Raw genomic sequence first — 20,329 nt, forward strand, 5'->3', positions numbered from 1 at the left:
GTCCAAAACAGTAACAACTTGAAGTGCAACCAAAACAAACGAAGTTGAAACATACTTATCGCAAGTAATTAATTTTCACCCCACTTTGGTTGAGTGACGCAGTGAGCTTGGCGTGAGAGTCGCTAGAATAACAATTTTCCATGAATATTTATCAAAACATGATCGTTTCGTACGATGATACCAACTTTAGTCAGAACCAAAAGTATTAGTGAATAACTAGCATGTGCTACGATTAAGCTACACCCAACACAAACCAAATGTGATACGAATAGAGGCTGATGGTACCAAGAGATGATTAGTTATTGTAACAAATCGCCATTGTAGTAAGCAGTTATGGGCATCAAATGTCCATTAAATAAAACCTCACCGAACTAACAATAAGTTGCACGAACCCCAACGGACTGCTCGATAAAGTCGATAGGAGTTTAGTTTATTACCTACCATTAAAAGGCTTTGATCATAGACTTTTAGTGCTAAAAGCTACACTGCAACTTCTCTATGGATCTGTTGGTTCTTATCAGTGTACGGTAAGTATCACTGCAATATCTTCATTGAAGTAAAATTAAATTTTTTGATAAATTCCTTACAGCTTACTATTTCTTCTAATAAACGCAGCAGCCCTATTCAGTGCAACTCACTTGCTGTGTTTAAACACCCTAAAGTGTATCATCAGCGATGTGAAAACTGTCGACGACTTGTTCGTACTTCAATATGTCGCGAAAAACATTTACTTTGTTGTGTTTGAACGAGTGCAGATGGAGCATCTCGACACAGCGCTGCTAAATCGTGTGGGAGATAGTGGTCGAAATGTTATCATACAACAATCAGAGACGCTTGCACGACTATGCATTTCTGCTGAGTCCACGGTAGTAACGTTTTATGCAAAATCGACGTCTTTAAAGAGTATCCATTTTGAGACAAACCATCACCTGCGTTTGTTGTCCGTTTCGTACAGCAAAATCGTGACCATACCGCCAACCGTACACAGAGGGATTGGCTTGAGCACTTTTGAAATTTCCAATTCTGCGATTCGAAAGCTCGATTTGGCATTGTTTTGTGATATACCGCTGTTGAAAGTTTTGGATTTCAATGCGAACAAAATACGCGGCGTGGTGAACAGCTGTCGACGAGTGTGTAAAGTGTATGATTCGCTGAAAAAGTTGATTTTGTCAAACAATCTATTAAAAACAGTAAGCATGAACCATTTTCGACCATTTGTGCAGCTCGGTGAGTTGCGATTAAATGATAACTTAATTCGATTGCTAACAGGAACGTTTGCTTCCGACATGCTGCAAGAGTTAGACGTCTCCGATAACAAGCTGAAAGCTTTCTCTCTGTGTCAATGGAGAATTCCGTTCCTTACCGTGCTTTTGCTAAATTTAAACCAACTTACAGCGTTACCCGCGTGTTTGGACAATCTGAAAAGCCTTAAGAAGCTGGATATGGAAAAAAATCGTATCTCGTCGATCGAATTTCGTGATTTGGTTTGGATGGACAACTTGGAGCTAATTTTGCTAACCCACAACACAATTCGTTCCATCACGCTCAACAGCTCCGACTTTCCGATGAAGCTAAAGAAAATATATGTTGATCGCAACAACATTACAGCGCTGAATTTGCTGTTTGTTCCGGTAGAAGCGTTAGAAGTGAATGCAGCATATAATTTCATTTCTAGCTTTAACATAACTGCCACTTCAAAGCACATCAAGAAGCTTATCATGCTAGGTAATCCAATGGATTGCTCGTGGGACTACCCGGCAGAACGAATGAGCAGTAAATGTTACTACCAAAGCACGTGAAAACAATTTCTTCTTTAGCGGCACAACAACCCCAAGAGATCTAGGCATGTTATTTCTGGATTTCATTGACTGTAAACACGAAAAGAAAACACGTGCTTCTACATTTATTTGTTTTACTTTTCATTTTATGTTACTAATGTTACCTTGTGTCTAATTATTGAAGAATATCGTTGGTTAACGATTCCGTTGTTAATTTCTCGTGATCATTTGATCGCTCTTTGTATCGGTAAACTTTTAGTAATCGGTGTGAATATCTAATTTGATATGCAGTTGTACGTCTAACGATGAGCGAGCATTTCAAAACATAGTAGCCCATTTCATTAGTATCAAATTATTCAAAAAATGATATTTTGTAATGATAGCAATAAAGAGAAGTTTGCCTAATAATAGGCACGGTTGTCACAGTGCCTAATTCACAGTCAGTAGAAAGCACAACACAAGAAGAAAAATATAAAAATGCTCTCACATTGTGATACGTCTGTTTTCAGCTCAAATCAAATTTCAATTACGTTCCATCTTTTCTCGTTCCATCTAAAACCATAGGAAAAGTTAATATAAAAAAATACATAAACAAATGAAATTTTTCTGAATCTCAAAAACCGCCCGTTCCTTCCTGACCGTTGTTCGCTCCTTAATTGCCTTCTAATTGTGGCCAGTGCAGTTTGAAGCATCTCCTATCAGCAATGGGCAAATTATCATCCATGATATACAGGTCAATTGGCACACAATCGGCCAGCAGAGTAAAATATTGCCACCGACGGAACGAAGTTCATCTTGCTCGGCGCACACGAACGTGTGGAAAGTATCACACAAAATATGATATTCATTTTCGATTGGGTCAAAAACTGGTAACCGCGGATGCTTTTCAATAAAGTTCACCAATCATCTGCAACTACTCTTAACCTCGTAAGCACGAGCCCAGCTGCGGTAGCGAGTATCATTAAGGTTTAATGGTTTTCCACGATATAAGCGCCACGTCATTTGACAATCCATCCATCTCCTGCACGGTACGGTACGTCCCCGGCCCTAGATTGTCCGCTAACGAGCACCGTTGTCCTCGAAACGGACACACCAATGCGGTCCATTGCAATGCGACTTGTTCCCCTTCGGATGGGTGATGACCGGCAAATAGCTGTGGGAAGAAAAGGAAAATAAATACACCCAAGCACCACCATTGTTTCGAACTCGGTTGGTTCGGTGGAAAGCAGCGATTTTTAATCTTTGTCACCGATACCACACATACACATCCCGCTTTTTTATCGATTTTGTACAGCTTCACAAAAATGTCATGAACGGTGCAGTTATCGATCGGATGGTTCGCCGATCGCGGTGGAACCGTGGTGTGGCGATTTTATCTGCGAGTAAAAACGGCGTTCCACATTTCACGTGATAGAAACAAAACAAATGGCCAACGGTTTTGCCCCAGGGTGGCGTGGGCGCAAGGACACCTATTCAAGTGGAACGAAACTAATCAATCAGCATGCATGCCGGGCCTGGTGGAAATTGTTTTGAACGGTATGAAATCCTGTCCATTTATTGCTACCCACTCTTCGCGTGGATGTTTTGCAAGGGATTGCAGAATATTGGAAAGAATGAAGTTATTAAATTTGCCGTTCTTTTAGAAAGGAAACACATTTGTTTTTTTAATTTTATTTTTCCGAAAGTAATTCAATCTAACATGAACGTAAACAATTGTGACCGAAATTACTTATCAACTTGTTTCCTGCATTTCGTCGTGTTGTAAAAGTTGCCCGTGTCGCTATCAAAAGACAGGCATTGCGAAATATCTTCACCAATATCACCCTCCTATCGGCCCTACCGATCATGGATGACGACATCTTCGATTTCTTTTCGTGATGGACGTCCGTATACGCTTGCCTAGCACACACCCACTCTGCTCTGGGTGACACTATCGCATCCTGCCAACCGCACAATCGCGATGGTGGAAAAAACAGGTAAATTGCAAGCCGAAGCAAAACAAGAATGCAATTGAATGGTGATAAAAAAAACGATAAGCCTTATTGCCGGCCGGAAAACAATTTGCTCCAGTAATCGCGATAAGCAGGCACACGAAGCAGATCTTAGCCAATGGTACACTTTGTATTTATCTATTGCTTTACTATACGCGCATGTACGAAGTTCCTCATAAATACACAGGCTCGATTGTACCTATTCAATGAATTTGTTGTTGTGGGGTGTTCGACTAGAGGCTGTAAACTGGTCAAGTGGTATAAGGATCAAAGTTTTATTTTTGGACTTTGGGTTAGTCGTAGTCTCATCAGTACCATCGCTTCCGGGCTATTGATAGAACCAACGACTCTTGCTATGACGACTCTTGCTCTACAACACTACGGAATTAATGATTTGCACACGTAAATTTTTGGTAAAAATAACAATACCAAGCTCCTATTCATTCGGTGTTTTGTCTTCAACTTTTATTTGGTTTTTGCCCAAAGTCCATGAACCCAGCAGGCCATGAGGGCCTAGCGAAGCATACTTGACGAACGTCATTGTGCTGATACGAGCATAATTTGCGTACAGCTAAACACTTGTATTTTTACAATCAACCTTCTTTATCATTACAAATGCGCAATGCTTCATACGTCAGGGGACATAATCTAGCATTTAGTTTGCGGTGACGGCGTTGACTGCACCAAATGACGTCGATGGTACGATGTTGCTGGACAGCATTCATTTTTTTTCTTGATCAATCGTTTCCATGCGAAAGGGAAAGTAACCGGAAGGCGAATCCTCCATCGTTTATGACGCAAACCGTAGCAGCTTCACTAGGCTGTACTTGTTACCGTACCACCAGTGTGCGATTGAAGCAAACACATGCTTCTGAACGGTTTTCAGAGGCTGGATCAAGTGGTACGGAAAATCCGACGATCGGGTATTGATTATTGATTGTATTTTGTTTCTAAATATAGATGCTCATAGATTGCCATCTAGGAGCCGCGATGCCGTAGTAAAACCATAACGTATGACTTAATAATGAGCCCTTCCTGCGTTTAATTCCCATCTGGACGGTCTCAACGACGCGTTCAATCCTACTGCCTCCTTCCAAATCCAAAGGATAGAGTATAGCTTTTATAGTTGATATTAAAAAAATAAGTAAAAATATGAGATAAAATAAAAATTAATGTAGCTTAAATATATTTCTCAATGGGTACTAATATAACTAATAATATAATTATAACTAATAAAAGCTCATTATAGCTATTTTGGAGCCGAGCGTTTAAAAGATCCGTAATTTAAGTATCTAAGTATTTTGTTGGTTACGGCAATACTGAAATTATAAGGATAATAAGCTTAAACACTATAGAATTAGTCATTTTTTAAAAGCGAAACAACTCTTATCTTTCACACGATCTCAATGTAGCACTGAGCTCCTTACAATGCTCGTACTCCGTACTCGTATTTCTGGACTCCAACATTTAATCTGTTCCATCATCTTGATTTGAATCACAATTGTTATTTCTAGTCTAGTTTGGATCATTCCATTCCATATTGCATTCCACGCAAAGGAGTGTCCTGCTCTCTCAAGCTTGCGGTGTAAGTGCCAACAGCTGTTTGTAAGAATATAGTAAATATAAATCGTGTGACTCAATGTGCACACACTCCAGATGACCTGCCCGGATCTTCCGTTAGCATCACGAATTACCTTTGAAGTGTTACATATTATCATGCCGGTAAATCGATTCGTAATACAACAGGTTCAATTGCTACTTAAGTCGTTGACGTACCCTTGCCCGTATATTTGTTGAAGGGGTTTCCTCCGAGCGTGTCTGAAGTGTGCACAGTTTCTAGCCTAAGTTAAACCTTTAAATACACAACTGGTGCTTCCACGCGCTGTATTATGCATTCCATGCCTACCGATAAAGGGCCGATTGCAGTAAACAAACTCATCGCAGGCCCCACCCTGTCCTACTATACGCCGGAGGGTAAATTCCGGGATCAAGTGCAGGGATCACATTGGAACTAACTCGAAGGAACTGTAATTGTGAAACGAGAAGCCAAACGGTATGCAAGTGGGGGGGGGCATCTTCTTTTTTGCTTCAAAAACAAAATTGAAGAATGATAACATCATTAAATGATCGGAAAACAACACACTAATGGAGGCACTCCGGCCTGGCTAACTGCTGGTAAACAAACTGTTGTCGATAACCCGATAGTTGCACGATCTAGACGTACGTTGTTTACTGCTGCCGGGTGATCTGCTTTCGAAATAATCGGCGATCCCCCTTTTTTTCAAACAAAACCCATTTTACCCGTTGGTTGTGGAAGCGTTGGGGGCAGCAATGTTTTCGTTTCGCACGCGACAACAACTTGCAGTTGGCAGGGTTTCTGTGCCTTGGGTTTGTGGGAACTCCTCGATGACACAAGTCGAGGTAAACAGGTTATTTCATTTTTGTTTTTCTCAATTTGACTTGCTGAACGCAATACGAACTAAAAAATATGGAATTAATGCTAGAAATTGCCATTTCCCTTCAAGTATGATTGGTGAGAAATCATCAATACTAGGGATACTTCTTGGTCTCAATCACCATAATACGGATACTTCTTGGTCTCGATCACAATATCAATAAAATCCGTACTCTTTTTTCCTGCTCAGAAATCATAGAAACAATAGGAAATGTTTTTGTTTCTTAAAGTTTACCGCGCGTAACAAAAGTATCGCGTAATGTAAGCATCATATGCAGCCCAGGCTCAACCGTTGACGTCCGTATCTTCAGCTCGAACGCACTAATAAACCGAGGAAACGCACGAACAACAACATTCGCACATAGTCAACATGTTGTCGTACAAATGAGCTAACCATACCACAGTTGTCATGTGATTCCGATCCAATCTACAACACGCAACACGGCTTGATAGAAGATTCTATGTGTTTTTATTTTCTCCTTCCCATTGGCTCGGTCCCATTCATTTCTCATCATTAAGCAAAATTGTACCAAAACAATAACAAACCGGCATTCCGTTCAACAACACCCTGCCTTGTCTGTTTTGCCGCCGGTACGGCGGAAAGATCGACGAACGCAAACGCTTAAAGCGTTCGTATTTTTGTCAGCGAACGGAGTGGCCCCATCGAACAGGGGGTTTTGCAAGGGTGGAGGGGGGGTGGTCTCGACGAAGAGCGGACCACATTTGGAAGCTGACGAACACAACCGGTAGCTTGCGTCAGCCAAGGGAAAGATTCGACCCTGACCAAATGGACCAATCACGTGTCGTTGCCAGCGAGACAAGCCTCCAACGCCAAGCGCACAGAACGTTCAGTATTTTATGTTTTTCAAGTCCTCCTCCAACCCATGTCCCCACCAGACTTCCACCCCTTTAACGCTGCCACATACTTGCGCGAACCCCTATCAGCTGGTTCGCGAACCAATCAACCACCGGCACACCGACAACCGTACGAACGACTCGCACAATCGTCGCGCCTGGCCTTTTGCGATTTCGAGCATCAATTTAGCGCGCCTGGCAACAGTGAGCGAATCGATCCGTTGTTTTGCTTCACCGTCGCTGAGCATCAGCGCTTCCCTTATCACCTAGCGCTCCCTCATCGCCAACAACGCGAGCTGACGGGCCTGGTGTGCGTACACAACGCGCCACCCCGACTAAGCAGGTCGTCGTGTGATCTGTTGGCAGCTGCCGATCGTGCAACGGGGCGCGGTTTTCACGAGGGGCCTGTCCCCGGCTGACAGTTGTTCGGCACTTGACACGCTTCTCTGTTATTACTCGGTGTGTGCATGATAAGCGAACGCTGCCTTCCTTCCCACCGTGTTCGTGCGGAGTTCTTTGTCGCTTCTTCCACAACTTCCTCCCGAACGATCTTTCCAATGGATTGGGGTAAACACATTGTTGACGGCTTGTGACTTGCATCTATCTGAGGCTACGACGGGACGGCGCTGACCAGAGTTGTCGATCAAGTCAAGGCCTTGGAAGATTTCATCCAACCACTGCTAACACACTGTTGCAGCACCACGGCAGACCAGCTCTAGCTGGCCGTATTATGAATGCGTTCGCTCTTTCATGGAGAGTAACCGTGACGGATCAAAGTTCGACTTCGGAGTTGCTAGCGTTGGTTCGCTTCGGGGAAGCCTAGTTCAGATCGACACCGTGTTCCGCTCGCTCGCTGGGTTTGCCTGTTCGCCTACAACCAGTTAGATCCGGAACAGATTCCCGTCCAACCGGTACTGCTAGAATCTGGTACAAATAGGGACCATCGATTCTACAACGCGGCAACACTATTCCTTTCATTGACCAGCTGTGCAGTGTTGCTCTTGTTTGAAGAAAATGAAAATCGGAACGAGCGCAAGAGCGAAAGTCGATCACTGACGATCGGTACATAGCTTAGAGTTGTGTGCAATTTCCGATGTAATTGAGATGCCTTATTTCTGACACATATCGTTGCTTAAACATTCGTAACAAATGCCAATGGTGGGTACCAATATTCAAGGTCTGTTTCTCCCCCAACATCCACAAACTGTGGGTTGATGTTGAAGTTCGCCAGGTTGGGCTTGGCCGTGTTTACTGCAACTCGAAAAACGAGTTACGATGATTGCTATGCCGTACCACAACAGCGACGAAAAAGGGTTTTTAAATGGATCAAGTTTTAATAGAGTGCAGTACTTGAAGAACAAGGTGCGTGTAGTACGATCAAGATCGATGGTGGTATCGATCGTAATATTGACCAAAGCGCATTGTGATCATTGGAATCTTAAAATTGGGTTCTTCAGATAGCATAACAAACTCGTCCTAAAAATACGCAATGCGTCAAATATCTTCCGTTCCAAATGGACCAATCGGCGAGTGGCGTGATTCACTCTACGCCGCACACGATACGTTAAAAATTTCTTCCCAAAATATTGTGGACGAAACCACTCTTCTGCTTGGCGATGCGTTCGCAAAACAAAACAAAAAAACCTGCAGCGAAGAACAAGTTCCGGAACCTGTTTCATTTCCCTGGTCAATGTCATTTTTGTTTTGAAGCCGTTCGTCCGTTGGCGAGCAAAAACCAAAACAACGCACCGGACTGTTTTGACTCTGTTGCTAACCGAACCGAAAGACAGCGCCTCTTCGGTGTCTTATTTTTTGCAAATACTATCGCACTGCTCCAACCCCAGTAAGGCCAACGCACAGCGTTGTTTGTGTTTCCGAGGTCCTGTTCCAGGCAATGGTGAAACGGTCCGGCTTACGATAAGCGTACTATCTGACAGCGAAATCATTCCACGCGAGGGCTCGTCCGGGGTCTCCCCGGTGTAATGTAATTGGGAGCTCTTTCGGATGGACAGTAAATCCGAAGGTTCCGGCAAAAAGGTCTGTTGAACTCGGTGTTATTATCAGTACGGGGTGCGTTGAAGAAGTTGGGCCGGAGTCGGCGGGGTTTGTTTTGATTGAACCGTACTGTTCCTAACCTTCTCTCGCATCCCGTAGGTGCCTTATCGTCAAGTCGGTCAGCCGCCAAAATGACTTGCTCCTTTTCCCCAAAACTGCTGCCGCCAGCTGAAGGGTAAGCGCGTTGCAGGAAAAGAAGAACCTGCCTGCCGGTGACCGGGAACCCCAATTAGACCTTGCTTTGAGAGACCTAGTTCTTCGCCGTACCAGCGCAGAACTTCCCTGTAGCGGGGCGGTTGATAACCGCACGGCAAAAACCGTTGTTGATATCAACAACGCTTCTCGGGGCCACTGCGAGAGGTTGAGCCGCCGATTAGCCGTCGATCGACGGGGGCAATGGGGGTAAGCTTTGTTTTGGTTCGGTCTGTAGATCGGTGTTGCTATGGAATATGGTTGCTTCAGTTTATGGTGGAAGACTTTTTTTTCGGGAAAAGACGGTTGTAGAATCCAATCAAAATTGCATGATATAACTGGTAACATGGTAACAACGATCGTACGGATCTTCAATTCTCTACAACTGTTTAATGAGTAGCTGTCATACGTATATTATACGGAATATTCCAATCAAACTACGTTGGAAGCAATGACCTACTTTTCAATTAGCTATATAAAATACCTTAGCGATAGATCTATTTTGATATCAAGGCAACACTGGATGATGTTTCATCTGAATAATACTACCTCCTTCAAGGGTGCAGTACTAGGTTCAACCAATCTTCATGGACAAACGGCAGCGAGCTCCCGAAAAGAGGTTCGAACTAGCCATTACTAGTACGGCACGATTGCGGTAGAGCCGTGATGCTTTAGCCATTTAAACCTTCATTGAGGTACAACATCAGCGTTCATCAAGAACTATTCCTCTGGAACGAGCCATCTAGGAGAATGATGGATGGAAATTTCCACTCTTCGGCATGGTCCATTGCTGCATCTTTTTCTGTCCCTACCCGTAGAGTGTACTGCACAGTTGCCTTTGGTCTCGTGCCATCCTGTTCTGTGCTTTGTTCATTCCGGTGGCATCTCAGAAATGGCGGTAAAATCAGTGTCAGTTGTAGCACTGTTGAGGATGGCCTAGAAATGTCGCAGCCAACCGCAGGTCTCTTAAATAGCATTAGAAATGGAAAAGTACTGTGCCCGTGCGTAATGGCTACCGAAATCAGACTTGTTAAGTTCGAGTTTAGGTACGCACTGCTGGAACTTAAAACCGGGTTAAAACCGTACCTGTGCTATTTCTATGGGTATTTTACCTTGGGGTAAACATCTGTAATGACAATTTAAAGCAAAGGAATGACTTAATATTTTACGAACACGCAGAGGTAATCATTAAGATTGTTAAAGCATGTTCTGATACAGTTCATAAGGCTGAAATACTTAGAGAAATCTGCGATAAACTGTTCCTCCCATACATAAAATGGATCCTTCAGCTATTGGTAATTCTAATCGCAGATATTCCCACGAGTCATCCCAGCCAGTCCCAGACAACCCACACAAATATCGACACTGGAAGTCGAGAATCAAAGTATAAGAAGGAGATATTCCTTTCCAACGTTCCACAGACAACAATGCATGCGATTATGGAACTGCATGATTATTTAATACGGAATCGTGATTACCTTTTCTCCAACCCGTTGGCGAAGTGCTTCCCCACAGATCGGTGAAGTAAAGCACCTTAAACTATGTTCCATAACATTCAAAATCAATAACAAATCGTCTGGTCGCGAATTGCATCATAATATACGCCCACGGAACGCTCCACAGCAAATCCCCAGCACCAACACTCATCCGATAGACCAAACAATCGGCTCCAGCCCTGAACTCCTCGGAAGGCCAAGAAGGCGCACTGTATGGCCGGAAAATGTGCGCCTGTCAGCAATCCGGTCCGGCCAAAACGCAGTACACCCTAGCGGGACTTTAGACCTCCGGTTATTTGATTGCCAAGTGCGATTGGAGGATCAAGTGTAGAAGCCGGTGAGGAACCGTCGTCGAAGTCAACGGGCAGTGTAGCATAGGAATACACACCCTTCTGGAGTGGATTGAACCGGTTAAACCCAGCCACAAAACGGCACTTGATTCACAACGCCACCCAAAATATCGCACTGTGAAACGGTTCCAGGGGATGGATGTGATGCGAAACTAACTGTGTCTAGAGTGAATAGGGAGACGTGTGAAACGGAAAAACAACAACAATCGCTCCTACGGATAAGATTGTGCTGGTTTCCATCGAAGGAAGGGCAAGGACTGGGTCTCTTTCGTCCGACCCTTCCATTCTGGCCCTTTTGCCGAATGCCGCTTCCTTTGCCCTTGAACGAGGCAATAAAACGTTTTCATTCGGTGCCGGCATACCGGCGGGACTGGGAAGGCTCTTCGGAAGCCAACTGTAGACAAACGCCAACGGATGCGATACTTTCACCCACCCGGCATTAGGCATCGATTCAATCAGATGGAAACAGCGTGCTCGAGGAGTGTTCTGGAGTCGATAAGGCCATCGCCATCGCGGAAGCAACGAGTCCAAGCAGGCCAAAGAGCAGAAGCTTCGAGAGGAGAAAGATCGCAACGCAACTTTCCGCGGGAAGCGAAGCACGGTGTCACGCAACCGCCTGCTGCGGACAGTCGGCGACAGCATAACCACCCCACTCGCCCAAAAGAGCGCGTATGTGTGTGTGTGTGCGTGTGTGTGACGTCACCCATCAAAACAAGCGCAACAGGTCGATCAGCCCCGGAACTGGGCGTTGGGGTGGTCGGTTGGACAGGCGCAGCATACGTCATCCTCGGCTCAACCTACCCATCGGTGTGTGTGTGTATGTGTGCACGGAACATGGTATGGGCCCACCCTCTGCCAATCAGCTGCAGCCAATCTCGGTCGCTCTCGCTCACACCCGTACCGATGCGGTGGGTAAGTTTTGGGCCCAACAACTGTGCCGTCGCGTCGTGGCACCCTTATCGCAGGTCTTGAGAAGTGCCGGGTGCCGTGCAGACCGTGCACAGCGAGGAAGGTGGCAGGTGGTGCCGGGGGCAGCAGGTTCTATTTTCGCTCACCGGCATCTCTTTCCCGCGCGCGTGGGATTGCTATCTACCCCTCCACCGAAATTACCCGGTTGCGTCTCCGACCGAACCCCGACCGGCAGCGACTGTGCGGATGGTGCGAATATAAAAAGGTCCGGTTCCATAGGTAGCAGCATCAGTTCACCAGAACCAATCCAATACAGAAGATGAAAACAAGCTAGTTTTCCAACTCTCGTGCTTACACTCTAGTTGCCGAAGTGCATCTTTAAACAAAAAAAATAACAAAAATTCTTCTAAAATCCAACGCTTCACTAAGCGAAAGCAACATTTTCGTGCGGTCTTCCAACTAAATCCCAGTTTAAACGAAGCTACTTCGCACCTTTTCACACGACTCCGACGCGTTGTACTACCCCTGAAACCAGGCCAGTCAACATCGAATTGTGTGCAATTGACCAGTGTTTGTGTGTGTGTGTGTGTTAAAGCCCTAATTTTTAAAATCGTCATTCCCGAAGTTAACCTTCACATCTAAATTATCAACAAAATGCCTCAGCTCATCGAACAGTACACGCCGTAAGTATCCACCAACTGATTGCCTTCCTATCGCTAGCTAACGCAGCCCTGGAACACATTCGTATGCTCAGTGGAACCATTCCCCGAAATTAAAAGCGTCATCCCGAGCCGAAGGGATTTACGAGAATCCGTTGCATCCCTTGCCTGTTTGGACGGTTTGGGGGTGTGCCCTCGGAAGACGGCTGATAAAGCTATCAGTGTTCAGACTGTGAACTCCGTACTCTGGGTGCTGAACGATCTTATCGAACGTATTGCGATACGACCGAGCCCTTTAGATCTGGAAGGAAGGAAGGAAGGAAAAAAAACCTTTGCACTTTGACATTCCACATCCATCGGCATTTGTTTCTGTCACCGTCGCAGGATCCTTGACGCAGCGCTCATCTGGCTGATAATCGGCTCCGTTAACGATCTACGTCAGGGTGAGATGTTGCTTTTCTGCCTACGTAAGCTGGCAGGGTACCAACTGCTGCTGATAACTGCTGGAAAGCATATGTATATAAGCGGTGCACGATGCCAGCACTGGCTCAGTAACCGTTTACAGCTGTGAGCCGAGCCCTTTTCTACTCGATCACATCAGTGCTGTGCACTCTCTCAGTAAATCCGCTACCTCAACTCGCATCTTCCAATGAGCATAGTGTGTTCCAGTGCATTGTTCTGCTGGAAACATTACCCAACGTCTCGCAACAGTGTGCGCTAACGCGTTGTTTTTTTTTTCGTTTGCCCCCTGTGCTTTAACTTTGCTACCTCGCGATGGTTAAACTATTCGCCCTGCTCAGGCTCCCGACCACCCTGGGATGCAGCCCGAAGCTGAAGACGCTGCCGAAGAACCTGTACAACCACCTGCGTGGCTTCCCGGTCGTCAATGGTGAGGTGTCGCTGCTCTCGGACAAGGTGCGCCGTTTCGTGGAGGAATCGGCCGCCATGTGCCAGCCGGAACGGATCCACATCGTGGATGGCAGTGAGAGTGAATGCAGCACGCTGCTGAAGACCCTGCACAGCCAGGGCACGATCAAGCCGCTGCCGAAGTACGACAACTGCTGGCTGGCCCGGACCAACCCGGCCGATGTGGCCCGTGTCGAATCGAAGACGTTCATCTGTACGGAGCGCCAGGAGCAGGCGATCCCAACGCCGAAACAGGGCGTCAACGGTAGTCTGGGCAACTGGATCTCGCCCGCTGACTACGAGCGTGCGGTCATGAACCGTTTCCCGGGCTGCATGAAGGGACGCACGATGTTCGTGGTGCCCTTCTCGATGGGTCCGATCTCGTCACCGCTGTCCAAGATTGGAATCGAAATCACCGATTCGGCGTACGTCGTTTGCTCGATGCGCATCATGACCCGCATGGGTTCGGAGGTGCTGGACAAGCTGTCTGACAACTCGGTAAGTTTCGCGTTCCCAGTCTCTATACACCTGAGTGTGGCATCTTCCAGCGTACTTACGGTGGCTTTCGTTCCACTTTTTCTCACTCCAGGATTTCATCCGGTGTTTGCATTCGGTTGGTACGCCCGCCAGCGGTAAGACCGCAGTGCCATCGTGGCCGTGCGATCCCGAACGTACCATCATTCTGCACAAACCCGCCAACAACGAGATCGTCTCGTACGGTTCCGGTTACGGTGGCAACTCGCTGCTCGGCAAGAAGTGCTTCGCTCTTCGCATCGGTAGCACCATCGCCCAGCGGGAAGGATGGCTGGCGGAGCATATGCTGATCCTTGGCATCACCGATCCGAACGGTGTGAAGAAATACATTGCGGCCGCGTTCCCGTCCGCCTGTGGCAAAACGAATCTCGCCATGATGAACCCGACCCTGCCCGGCTATAAAATCGAGTGCGTCGGTGATGACATCGCCTGGATGAAGTTTGACTCCAAGGGTCAGCTGCGGGCAATCAATCCGGAGAACGGATTCTTCGGCGTTGCCCCCGGTACCTCGAACGAAACGAACCCCAACGCCATGGACACGATCTACAAGAACACAATCTTCACGAATGTCGCTTCCACGTCCGATGGTGGCGTCTTCTGGGAAGGTATGGAGAAGGAAGTGTCACCGGACGTCGAGATCACCGACTGGTTGGGCAATCCCTGGAAGCTGGGTGAATCGAAAACCCCGGCCGCGCATCCCAACTCCCGCTTCTGTGCTCCTGCCGGCCAGTGTCCGATCATCGATCCGGCATGGGAAGATTCGGAGGGTGTCCCGATCTCGGCCATCCTTTTCGGTGGACGTCGCCCGCAGGGAGTTCCGCTGGTGTATGAGGCCAACTCGTGGGCGCACGGTGTCTTCGTCGGCTCGTCTATGCGCAGCGAAAGCACGGCGGCCGCTGAACACAAGGCCAAGGTCATCATGAACGATCCGTTCGCGATGCGCCCATTCTTCGGCTACAACTTTGGAGACTACCTGAAACATTGGCTGAGCATGGAGAAGCGTGCCAGCGCTGCCGGAGGTCATGCACCAAAGATTTTCCACGTCAACTGGTTCCGCAAGGATGCCAACGGCAAGTTCCTGTGGCCCGGATTCGGCGAGAACAGCCGTGTGCTCGAATGGATCCTTCACCGTATTGACGATGCCGACTGCTATCGGGATACACCGATCGGTCGTGTGCCGACGGAAGGCTCGCTCAACCTGGATGGACTCGGCAGTCCGATCAACGAGCGGGAACTGTTCTCCATTCCGAAGGACTTCTGGCTGAAGGAAGTCGAAGAGGTTAAGCAGTACTACGACAACCAGCTACCTCAGGACCTACCGGCGGAGATCGCCACCGAGCTGGAGCAGCTGAAGAGTCGCATTGAGAAGATGTAAACCATGCACTGATGAAATGACAAAGCCAAGACAACCACTACTATTTAAGCGAAACAACGAGATTACGGCAGACTGCTGCGCTGGCCGGGTTTATTGACCGCGGCCGTGCAAGCAGTACGACAGGGACCGAGCAGCAAGTCAAGAGTCTTTAAGTGTAGATATTTTGTATTAAACAATGTAAGGCAATATTGTAACTACCCCTATAGTAAGTATTGTGATAGACGGAGTAAGAAGAGAAACTGGAGCGGGCATGGTTTTACGAAAACACTGGCCCGCCAATCTGCTAACCTGGAGCAAAACAATAATGTACGAAAACTATGAGATTCAACAATAAAAAAATAACAATAATTTATAAAACACAACGTTTTTTCTTCTTCTCACTTACATGAGCTGTGCTTATAGGAAACGGTATTCGCTGCAAAACATCCAGCATTGCTTATGTGGCTGATTATTAATTCCTGTTGTTGTTTACCATCAGTCCCACGGTCAATGGCGCGCTTCGACTAAATAATCAACAGCCTCTAGATAATAAAGAATTGAATTGTGTCAAGGAGAAAGGGCCAAACTATTCCATGAGGTAGTTTCAAAGGTAGCGTTTTTTATAATTTCTATTGTTCAACAGGGTGTGTTCCATGGCTATTCTTACTAAGACACTAGATTTTTTTAGTATACCTAGCATGAACTGCGTGTATTTTCACATGAACAAACGGAAATCTGAACTCATTCGTAACACATCTTGAGACTCCAATTCAGATAAGCCTTTTTTGCACAAGCAAAACGTTCAGGCCGTCTTGCTAGATAATAATTGATCTTCAAATGAATCTACACATGATTAGAAAAAAGGAAATCTATGGAGAGTTGTTTTTCTACAGTTACAAACCATTATTTTAGAGTAAATTGTGATAAGAATATAGCAGAAAAAGAAGAAATAACATCCTTGGGCCATGATTCGAGCTGCTTTTCGAGCTCGAACAAATTCTGCCTGTTGGGTTTGCAGGTTGGGTCAATGGAAAACGCTGGTTTATATCGATGCTGTTGAGTTCTAGACGATTTTAATTTACAATTGCTATTTACACCAGATATATCGATTATTGCATCCAAATTACATTAAATTCTTTTTAAATACACCTGAAACAATAAAAGAATCGCATTTTTGCGTCCGGGTAATATTCAGCAATGTCAAACGAGAAGCCATATTTCCTCAATTCTTTCTCCCAAATGTCATGCGATATGTCCTGCGAGATGACAGCTGTGCTATGGAGACGCCGTTAAAAAGCGGTTAAAAACAAAATTGATTCGAAATCGACAACAAACGTCTCGCATGTGGCGGACGTAGTTATGTGTTTCACGAGTAGCAGTTTTAGTTGTTAAGGAATATTTGTTACATGTTGAGTTATTTTTGACCGTGAATTAGTTATTCTGAAGAAAACAGCAGTATACGGGCGCCGGTGTGAAATTATTCTACGTGCTTGCGTCCATCTGCCCAAGGTCAGCCGTCGGTGGAAAACATCTGCGGGTCCAGTGAAAGAAAATTCCCACGATGCCCCTTGCTGCTGCTTCCGCTGGTTTGGAAAGTGGCTTCTTTGACCAACCAATGATGGAAACACCGGGGAAAAAGCGCAAAAGAAACGCGGAAACGAATCCGTTCCTAAACTTTACCGATCAAACGTTCAGCATTCCTTCATCCACTCCGATCCATAATCGACAGATCGATGGCAGTGCGTTTGAGAATCCTTCGTTCCGGGTTTCTAACAAGGAAAACTACAACCTGTTCTCTGACTCCTGCATGGAGGTGAAATCAATTGCGGATCTTGCTGGTGGGGCATCGAAGCGTCCGAAGGGCATGGCGTGCGATGCCAACCCATTTGAAGTGGTACGCAAACCACCGAAGAAAAAGAAGAAACAGATGCATTCGGGTGCTGGTGGTTCGGTTTCGCTGGAAGAGAGTTGCTTTGAGAACCCGGGCTTGAATCTGGCAGCGGCCGATAAGCAACCGGTAAACCCATTCGAGGTTCCGCGCGATGGAGACGAATGCAAACGCCAAGAAGCGGAAGATCTGAGTCGCTGCTTTGTGAACAATGCTTTAAACATCCGTGGAGCAGAAAGTACCGAACGATTCAATCCTTTCGAAATTGTGCGCCCTAAGGAGGGATCAGCCTCAGAATCGTCGAGCCGTGGATTGCCTGTGCCGGAACTGGCTGGTATTGAGAATCCTGCTCTTGAAATGCCAACGTACGCAATTGCCGTACCGTTTACTCCGTCTCTGAAGCATCGTATCAACTTCCAAGAGATCGCTCCGAACGCTTTGACACCGTGTCAGATGTTGGCCAACATGGTGGTTTGTAGCCCGGACCCAGCGAAGATGGCTACGGGGTTGGCTGGTGGCAGTGGCGCTGAATTACAGTCCAAGAATGCGACTGTGACGCTGGGCAAAAGACGTTCCCTTTCGGTTATCAGCGAAGAATCGGACATCGGCGAAAAGCTGGACTGCTACCAGCTGGAACTGGAAAACAGCATCAATGAGGCGAAGGCAAGAAAGCAACGGACGGGCAATGGTGAAACGACTCCGTTTACATTTAGCGGAACAGGCCATCGTCGTAGATCGGTAAGACGCAGCTTGATCGACATGAAACACATTAGCAATCTTTCCCAGCGACTGCATGAGCTTGAAGACGAGGAGAACGACTTTACCAAGCTGGAAGACGACGAGAAGGTCCCGGATAGTGAGGAAGAGGACAAAGAAAACAAACAGCCAACACTGGCCTTAGAGGGGACGACCGCTAAGAAGGATGGAAATGAAACAGAGTATGGCGAAAAGACGGTCAACAACAGTGAGGTCGCACAACCAGCACACTGCAACCAAATGACGTTTACCATCACCAAAGAAACGACGGTGCGGGAAGAGATCCGCATCGACGTCTCCAACCCGGACGTCCAGTTCGAGGAGGTGGAAGATTTCGAAGATGAAGAACAGGACGTGGAGCTGCTGAACAATCCGGCACCGTTTCAGCGGGCGTACCGCAAGAAAGAACCGCTCACGGAAAAACTCGCGGAAGAGATTGAATCGGACGAGTTCAAACGTCCATTGACCGGTGCATCAAAGATGGCGGTGGATTCACGCACAAATGCACCGATAAAATCGCACAAAGTACGTGACGTAATTCGTCGTAGCTTCCGTAGATTGATTCCCCGCAGTCAGACGGGCTCGAACGACCCGAAAGGGCCTGTGGAAGAGAAGCAATCCCAACACGGCACTGGTGGTGTAGAAGGGCATGGATTGATCTCTACCATTCGGCACAGCTTAAGACGACGTCAGACGAATCGGGCTAAACCGGGCGAGCAAGATACCAACGGGACGGAAGCGGAGGAACAACAATCGCCATTGGAAATGTCCATTATTGCTGAGCAACCACGTGCGGTATTCCGTCAACCGTCGCTGGAGCAGTACAAACCGATTGCTGCTGCCACCGGAACCGGTGGTGGCGCTGGTGGAACGCTCCGCAGCAGTCTGCGTCGTTCAACGAAAGACATCCGGAAGCAGATGATGAAGTCGGTGTTTCGTAAGCAGTCTGGCGATTTGGACGGTGACCATCACCACGGCCAGCATGTTGGTGCTTTGATTTAAAACGCTGAAAGACTGAGAGGAAGAGGCTTATAGGAGAAGATCGTACCATTTTATCACAATTGCACTGTTAGACCCAGTTCGAATTTCAGTTCAGTGTCTCTTTTGGACACTGTAAAACCAAAGTAGAGAGTTAGGCTTGTAATGGAAAGAGTTTACAAGTAATTTTGTTGTATCTCAACGGGTTTTCCCATTAAAATTCAAACAAATTTCCACCACATGTCGGAATGCGGTTTGTTCCTATTTTTGTCACTCATAATCATACCATTCAACTGCACCAAAATATGTTTTTTTTTTACTTAAATTATTGTAATTTATAGTATTGCCTAGGGTAAGGGTGGTGTTTTTTTTTGCGACACGTTTGGCGTTTGCTCCTTTTATGGCACTTTTCTTAATTGTAATCCTTGTTTTATTATTACTCAAAACAATGTTACTTATATAAAGCATGTAAAACAAAGCTATTCCATCTCGAGTTATACGTGTAAAAGGAAGAGACATATCACACTGTTGGTTTTAAATTGATTTTCTTTCTTGTAGTTATGGTACATTTTGTATGCAAATTGGTTCATTCCATTACTCATTGTCAACTTTTGTGTGTTGTGTGAATTCGTTCGGCGGGGAGATCATTGAATGGCGTGATAAGCGACAAACCTGCGAAGCGGAAGAGGAACTGTATTAGATTGATGATGTGTGCCATTTTCGGCTAGAACGTGGCCAATTGAATTGCGATGTAATACGGTTGATGTATGTAATGTAGTTGCGCTGTAAGTATCAAAACGGTAGCGGAACGACATTGAAGACATCTAGGTACGCAACAGCCACACCAATGCCAGGGCTCTGCAAAAGGATGGCGAAAAGGGTGTATTAAGCGGATTGGTTCAGGGTTTAATCTTTTTTGTCTGGCGACAGGTACATTTGTTACGGGTGCGCGTTCTTAAAGGGTATTTGTATATCCTTTTCTGTTCGTGTGTATAAATTTGCTGCCGATGGCAATTCAGTGGATAATGCAGGTTCTCATGTCTCTATTTTGGGACACATTGGGAAAGGATCTATATCTTGGATATTGGACAATGATTGAGCTGCTTAAGCAGCTTTTTTTAAACTCTCCTAGAAGAATCGTTCTTTTGGTTTGTCCGCCTGGTTCCGTATCAT

General features: G+C 46.2%; 3 protein-coding genes across 3 annotated transcripts; all 3 read left to right on the top strand.

Moving 5' to 3' along the window:
• The first annotated feature begins 498 nt into the window (after nt 1-498).
• LOC128710045 (protein scribble homolog) lies at nt 499-1,799 on the top strand. Its single transcript, XM_053805085.1, has 2 exons — nt 499-527; nt 590-1,799. Exons 1-2 carry the CDS (start codon nt 499-501, stop codon nt 1,797-1,799), a joined length of 1,239 nt encoding a protein of 412 aa, XP_053661060.1.
• A 10,936-nt stretch (nt 1,800-12,735) lies between these two features.
• Nucleotides 12,736-15,555, top strand: LOC128710061 (phosphoenolpyruvate carboxykinase [GTP]). The gene is made up of 3 exons (XM_053805100.1): nt 12,736-12,764; nt 13,541-14,144; nt 14,236-15,555. Exons 1-3 carry the CDS (start codon nt 12,736-12,738, stop codon nt 15,553-15,555), a joined length of 1,953 nt encoding a protein of 650 aa, XP_053661075.1.
• A 1,540-nt stretch (nt 15,556-17,095) lies between these two features.
• Nucleotides 17,096-19,180, top strand: LOC128708656 (uncharacterized). The gene has a single exon (XM_053803635.1). The coding sequence runs from the start codon at nt 17,096-17,098 to the stop codon at nt 19,178-19,180; it is 2,085 nt and encodes a 694-aa protein (XP_053659610.1).
• The last annotated feature ends 1,149 nt before the right edge of the window (nt 19,181-20,329 follow it).

Source organism: Anopheles marshallii, chromosome 2 (genome assembly GCF_943734725.1).
Source record: "Anopheles marshallii chromosome 2, idAnoMarsDA_429_01, whole genome shotgun sequence".
NCBI lineage: Eukaryota > Metazoa > Arthropoda > Insecta > Diptera > Culicidae > Anopheles > Anopheles marshallii.

What these genes read in the sequence shown, in the direction of transcription:
- LOC128710061 (XM_053805100.1), top strand. Translation starts at nt 12,736, where the DNA reads ATGCCTCAGCTCATCGAACAGTACACGCC. An exon ending in CTCATCGAACAGTACACGCC is followed by an intron (nt 12,765 to 13,540) that starts GTAAGTATCCAC and finishes CGCCCTGCTCAG; the next exon opens with GCTCCCGACCACCCTGGGAT. An exon ending in ACAAGCTGTCTGACAACTCG is followed by an intron (nt 14,145 to 14,235) that starts GTAAGTTTCGCG and finishes TTCTCACTCCAG; the next exon opens with GATTTCATCCGGTGTTTGCA.
- LOC128708656 (XM_053803635.1), top strand. Translation starts at nt 17,096, where the DNA reads ATGCCCCTTGCTGCTGCTTCCGCTGGTTTGGAAAGTGGCTTCTTTGAC.
- LOC128710045 (XM_053805085.1), top strand. Translation starts at nt 499, where the DNA reads ATGGATCTGTTGGTTCTTATCAGTGTACG. An exon ending in TTGGTTCTTATCAGTGTACG is followed by an intron (nt 528 to 589) that starts GTAAGTATCACT and finishes AATTCCTTACAG; the next exon opens with CTTACTATTTCTTCTAATAA.